Source organism: Mycetomoellerius zeteki, unplaced genomic scaffold (assembly GCF_001594055.1).
Source record: "Mycetomoellerius zeteki isolate Tzet28-1 unplaced genomic scaffold, Tzet1.0 scaffold364, whole genome shotgun sequence".
NCBI lineage: Eukaryota > Metazoa > Arthropoda > Insecta > Hymenoptera > Formicidae > Mycetomoellerius > Mycetomoellerius zeteki.
The window spans coordinates 739,065-746,219 of record NW_017257354.1 but is presented as its reverse complement, the minus strand read 5'-3'; the positions used below and the strand labels follow the sequence as shown (position 1 = coordinate 746,219).

The following is a 7,155-nucleotide window of genomic DNA, read 5'->3' as shown; positions in this document are numbered from 1 at the left end:
TAGTTAACGATAGCGACAATTGTCGATAAAACGTTTAGAGAATCCCATAACTGGTCATCTATAATAATTATTCGTAATCAAAAATAATTTCCGACATCAGTAATGGTTATTCACAATCAAAAATAGTTTTAATTATTTATAATAATGGTTATTAGTAACTAAAATCGTTTAAAGAAAAATATAATTATTATGGTATAACTTTTTTTTATAATAGTTAAGTCTCGCACGCACGCGTGCGTGCGTGGTGCGTGCGTGTGTGTATGTGTGTGTGTGTGTGTGTGTGTAACAAGTATATCTATAATTTAAACAGAGAAGTAATTTTCAATTAGATATTAATTTTTACAATAAAGTCCAAGGTATATAAAAGAGGGCAGTTAGTATATTTATATTTTTCAGATATATTTCTAGAATGTATGTATATTTTAGAAATTCATGTTTGAAAAACATTTACGAAACGGACTTTAAATGATTCGAAGAAACTTACAGAAATCCACAGAGGTATAAATTATTTTTAAGAGTAAACTTTGATTAGACAAAGAAGTCAGTATCTATAAAGCTACGTAGAATTTAGGCTAAAGTGTACTGCTTTCAATTTTCTTTGTTCTCATGTAATCGAGACTTTTCATCTATTTCGTATTTTTAGGAATACAAAGACTTCACGGACGCGGAGAACATAATGCCCCTTGCTACAAGTGACTTTCGTAACCCAGTGTGTCAAGAAATGAGGTCCCTTAGATTTAATAGCGGCAATGGTATTGGTGGAAGCGGCGCAGAACATTTAAGTTCATCACTCATGGAATCAAAGGTCTCCCCAATTCAGCCATTGGAAACGTTAAGTTTCGCAAGTATGTACAACGAGCAGGAGTATCACTATGCAAAGACTTACAATGAACAGGGAAGCATCGACAGTTCAGATACATATGCGAGCTGTCAAACACATCCGTCACATTCACAGGTATGAGTCGCATGGCTAATAATAAATTATTTTTTTGTGAATACAGTATGTGTTAGTGAAAAATGACATGTATATACAGGGTGTTTCCAAATTAAATGGCAAAACTTCGGGAGCGTGTAGAGGAGTAAAAAACTAAGAAAAAAAGTCCTATAGACATATGCTCGTTTTTGCTCCGTTTCAGAGAAATCGAAAAAAAATGTTTACATTTCTTGCCATATCTAGCACCGACATATTTGATTACATTTTCCACTTTCTGTTATGAATTTGTCAGTCGCTCTTTGAAAGCCTTTAACAGTAGATGAATTTTGTCTTTTGCAATATGCCGCGTACGTATTCTAATAGTGAATATGCTGATATGGTTTTTGTATACGGTTTCTGCAACGGTAATGCTTTAAAGGCGGTGCGAGAATATGCACGACGATTTCCAAACAGAAGAGTGCCAAACCGAAGAGTGTTTATGTTGACATTTAATAGATTGCGAGAGACTGGAACATTTTCAATTCGACAAGAAAACAACCGATTTCAAGCAGCGTTACGAAGAGATTTGCAGGCAGGGAATCGTATTTTACAACATTTTGACAATCATCCTGAGACCAGCGTTCGGAATGCGTCGGCTGTATTGGGAGTGTCACCACAAACAATTTGGCGAACTGTAAAAGGAGATAATCGCTATCCCTACCACATTCAAAAAGTGCAAAATTTATTACCTCAAGATCATTGGAACAGATTGAACTTTTGTAACTGGTACCTTCAGACATGCCACAATGATATTTTATTTCCATCTAAAATAATGTGGTCAGATGAGGCAACATTTACCAGAGGTGGAATAATTAATCAAAGGAATTATGGGCTCATCAAAATCCCAGGTCTGTTAGAGAATACAAATTTCAGCAAGAGTTTTCTGTTAATGTCTGGCTTGGAATTTGGAACGACGTTTTAGTGGGACCGTTTTTTTTACCTGCAAGATTAAATGGGGACCGTTTTCTAAATTTCTTGGAGAATGAATTTTCTGACTATTTAGAAAACATCCCATTACAACAACGTACTGAAATGTGGTTTCAATTAGATGGATGCCCTGCTCATTACAGCAGAGTCGCTAGAACCTGGTTAGATAGAAAATTCCCACAACGATGGATTGGACGTGGAGGAGCAGTACATTGGGCAACTCGTTCGCCCGACTTAACGCCATTAGATTTCTATGCATGGGGTACTCTGAAGCAAGAAGTTTATTCTTCGCCTATTCAATCAGAGCAACATTTGAGAAATCGTATCGTAGCTGCAGCGAACAGAATATCGCAAGAACAGTGCCTGGCTGCTACAAGAGCCGTGTTTGACAGATGCAATGCTTGTATTGCTGCAAGAGGTGCACATTTCGAACAAAATCTTCATTAAAAAGTTTATAAATAAAATAATTAAAATAATAAATTAAATATATTTTTTTCTTTTTTCGTGATTTCCTGCGAAACAAAGCAAAAAGGAGCATATGTCTATAGGACTTTTTTTCTTAGTTTTTTACTCCTCTACACGCTCCCGAAGTTTTGCCATTTAATTTGGAAACACCCTGTATATATATAAATTAATTTAGGATCTAACGAATAAATAAAAAAATAATAATAAAAGCCTTTCGGAGCCAAGTTAACGTGTATATAAATATTCTGTATTAAATGCGACAAAAAAAGCGTATATATAAATATGTTTCGATCCTGTTTTGGTTTCTCTTCAATATAATAATAACATCAAATCATAAAATTAATGTATTCACAGATAAACGTGTAAATATAAAATTTATCAAAAAAACATTAGTATAAAGAAATGAGTTAATATGGTCATATGCTGGAAGCTGGTCAGAAATAATTGTCCACATCTTGCTAACATATTCTTTAAATTCCAGTTTACTAGATAAAATAAATCATGACAAATTAGAAATCTTGTAAAAAGACAACTATGTCATAACAAAATATGCATTTATATGAACAAAAATTGGTCGAAATAAAAATTCATTTGCCGCAAATGTTTCATCAAACTGTCCGGTTTACTATGTCATGTCAATAAAATTATATGATCAAATATGTTAAAGTAATAAATTAAACAATAAAATAAGAACTCACATGAATGGTTCAAAAACGATAACCATGTTGGCAGTTTGACTATTGTAAACGTAATGGCAATTAAAACGATCAAGGCCTATGTAAGTCAGTTAGATAAACAATAAAGAAATAGAAATGGGGAGAAAGTTCCAGAGAGAAGATGCAACATATAGGAAGGATTGTTGATAAGTGGAGGTACTACAGGAAGGGAGGGTAAGGTCGTGAGGAGAAATACGTGAATATGGAGGATGTTTGGAAGTGTGTGTGGGTGTATTTGAGTAATAATTGTCGATTTGACCCTGGACACTGGACACGACGACGACGATGACGATAACGTTTCTTAATAAAATTTTATCTCATTCTTACATAAAAATTGAAATATCTCTCTTATTACTCTCAATATTCTCTTACTATTACTCAAGCTCTGAGCTTCAACATTGAGCCTATTAAAAATTTTGTCCGCGTAGCCATTTTTTAGACATGACCATAGAGAGTTTTCAATCAACTCAACGGTTCGGATAAAGATACACTGGACTGCGTTCGAAAACATTACTCGAATGCCCCAATGCATCGTTTTATCCTTGTTGTTCACCCAATGTTAAATAAGGATAAGATGATACACGGGAGCACCCGGGTGATGTTTCCGAACGCAACCCTGTAGAGTCTCCTGTGTCCAGGGCGCGTATACTTGGCGCGAGACACTACATATCTCTTGATGTTTCTGGATTTCCAAAGCCTCCATATACTTCCTTGGAAAATATTCCGTTGTAACTATAGTAGTCGTTTTATAAAATAATATTTGGTCCTGACACAATGCTGTGTTCTGTCAATGCTGATTGTGCGATATGTTTCAATCTGACATCTCGTTCCTACATGCGCCTCGTTCTCCCGGTTTCACCGATATATGCCTTCCCCGCAAGAGCAAGGTATTTTATACACTCCTGCAGAACTGACAAAAGAAGTTTCACAACTGTCCGGAACCGATTTGATTCTCCATGAAATATATTGTAAAACGCGAAAATCTAAGACACGTATTTTTTTATACGTGCGCTAACTCATGTTTAAGGGGTGAAACCTCTTTGAAAAAAAAACGGAATTTTTGTTTCGAGGCGAATATCGTCAGAAGTAAAAAAGATAGAAAAAAATTTTTTTAATAAAAGTTATACGATTTCAAGAGTACTTTAAAGTTATAAAGAAAAAAAAATTTTTTTAATTTTTTTTGTTTAACAAAATACACCCACCACCCATAATTTTCTTTAATTTATAATTTTTTTATTTACTAAATTAAAGATTATTTTTTTAGAAATTCAACCATGTGTAATAAAGTTACAATACGATATATCATTTTCGAGAATTAATTATTAACGCTTCTATATATACGCTGTCCATGCTCACATGCGAAAGTAATTGTCGTCGGAACAATAAAATACATAAATCAACAAATAAGGAAATTGATATAATTGATATTTGTAACATTACAAATTATAAATAATGTTAAGAGTTATAATAATAATAATTATTTCTCCTTAATGTGAGAAAAACTTTTTTATTCATCTCTGTACATTACTTCCTTATAATATCTTAAGATTATTCTCTTAAAGTTATTTTTAGTTTTACACTTTAATATCTTATTTACTTGTCGTTTACGTAATAATTTTAAAACGTATATATTAACTTAATAATGAAACAATTTCTAAATGTTTATACACAATAAATTTATATTTTGTTTCGTTTACTCATTATACTCATTACAATAATGATACTCGATGAAAAAATATTTTAAACATAATGACTTCTTGCACCATAAACATTTTACTATAGCTATATTACTGCAACCTTCGATATCACATATTGAAATTTTGTCAAAACTAAATTCTACTGGATTTTCAAATTCTTCTGGTCTTTCGTTTGTGTATAACCACAAATATTTAAATAAGTTGTGATATCGCGGGGATGACAATTGATTATGTATCAGAGATTGTAATTTTATTATATTATTTCGTTCATGTAAATTTATATTACTTTCCAATAATAAAACAGTATTTGAAAATCTTTTAGCAAAATTTTTTCAAATTCTAAATCCGTAAACATCGTGTGTGTGAAGCTGGCGTATCATTTGGTGGAAACTCATAAAATATTGAGAATTCTGAACGTATTTTCAATAGTTCTATAGTTCTAGATAGATAAAACTAATAGTTCTGCCCTCTAAAGTGGAAAAAAAGCGAAAGTACAAACTGAGACGCCAGGTTCACGCAGCGTCTCACTTTGTCCTACGCCATTTTGATCATAAATTCTTGTAGAATTTTGAAAAACTAAGAGTTCTAGATGAGTTTCCGAAAGATAAACTGGCGATAAATAATGTTATTTTTCATTTTTAATATTTTAGCCCAAAAATACAATTTTCAGCAATAAAGATGAGATGCTGTCCAATTATCGACAGTTCTGAGAGTTCTATAATAATTTTTGTGCAAAACCGAATGTATGCTAACGCCTTCCGAAGAGTTCTGATGATAAAAATTATTTACAAATTTTTTAAACAATTTTTTTTCTTTATAACTTTAAAGTACTCTTGAAATCGTATAACTTTTATTAAAAAAATTTTTTCTATTTTTTATACTTCTGACGATATTCGTCTCGAAACAAAAATTCCGTTTTTTTTCAAAGGGGTGTTTCACCCCTTAAACATGAGTTAGCGCACGTATAAAAAAATATGTGTCTCTCTTAGATTTTCGCGTTTTACAATATATTTCATGGAGAATCAAATCGGTTCCGGACAGTTGTGAAACTTCCTTGTGAATGGAGGTCTTCAGTTTTTAAGATTTTTCAGGATCTCACTAAGCATAAATAGATAAGATTTCTCAGAAATCCTTTCAACTCCTTTGTTCCACATTGCGATAAGACATTTGGCAAATCCTAGATCGCATCACGTACAAACAAACCCATACCATTTACGCGTAATCAGCATTGGCAGAACACAGCATTGAATCAGAACACCAATTACTATTTGATAAAACGACTACTATAGCTACAACGACATCATATTTTCCAAGAAAATACAAGGAGGCCTTAGTAATCCAGAAACACCCAGATAACTTAAACAGAGACGTGGACTATAATATGGGGTAAGTAAAATATGGCAAATCGCTCTTCCCTATTTCCTTCCAACTCCTCCTCTCAACAGAATTTATATAAAAAAAATTTTCCGGAGCAGCAATTAATCAGTATCAGTGTTTCTCGTTTTGATGAAGTGAACGGCAAAGTTCACAAAATGTTAGCATTAGTAATGGTTCAGTTATGATTTTCTTCGTGTGTGATGTAAGTTTACTATTATATTCAGGTTTCAGTTTATGATCAGTACTTAACATAATGTAATGCATTACGAATATTCTTGTGCGGAGAGCCTAAAGATGATTAGACTGTATACATCTCTCATGTATACACACTGCCATATTAATAGAGAAGCGAGATAGCCTATATTCCTCTCTCGCTCGGAGAAATTTGACGAAATCTTTGTTTCCTAGTCTCTGATTAAAAGGTCTCTAAAGATGACAATTTAATTATATTTTATTCATTTATATAACACGTATGACGTTACATACAAATTAATAAATTTTAATTGTAATTTCTTCATAATATCAATAAACAATCGATATCATTATTACTAAACGATATCATTATTACTAAAATTTATTAATTATTATTAATTTTTATTAATATTATAGTAACTTTGATATAATATGATGTAACTTTTATTATTATTAGATAAATTATTCATATACAGTATTGGACAAAATAAAGTATGCACTCCAAACATTTTCACATTTATGTAAATAACTCGCCAGTCCTGGCAGATAGCATAATGATGAATGAGGTAAAAGAAAGGTATTTTAGTCTACTTTGCAACAATGATTACAAAAATTTCAAAAACAATTCGAAATCCTTTAATAGTCAAGTCCGTTACATTTATTATCAAAATTATCATGGACAAAATAAAGTACGCAAGTGAAAAAAAAAGTGTAATAAAGACAAAGTTTATAATTAATATTTTGTATGACCACCTTTTGCTTATATGACGGCTTGCAAACGTCGAGGCATACTTTCGACAAGGTTTTG

At 32.1% G+C, this 7,155-nt stretch overlaps 1 protein-coding gene across 2 annotated transcripts in view; it reads left to right on the top strand.

Annotated features, from left to right (window-relative positions):
• Shab (Shaker cognate b) overlaps positions 1-7,155 on the top strand; it is a 66,188-nt gene that overhangs the window by 52,657 nt on the left and 6,376 nt on the right. For both annotated transcript variants that reach the window (XM_018453090.1, XM_018453089.1), the window contains one exon: positions 644-955. In XM_018453090.1, coding sequence (XP_018308592.1) covers positions 644-955 — 312 coding nt within the window. The remainder of the gene's footprint in view (positions 1-643; positions 956-7,155) is intronic.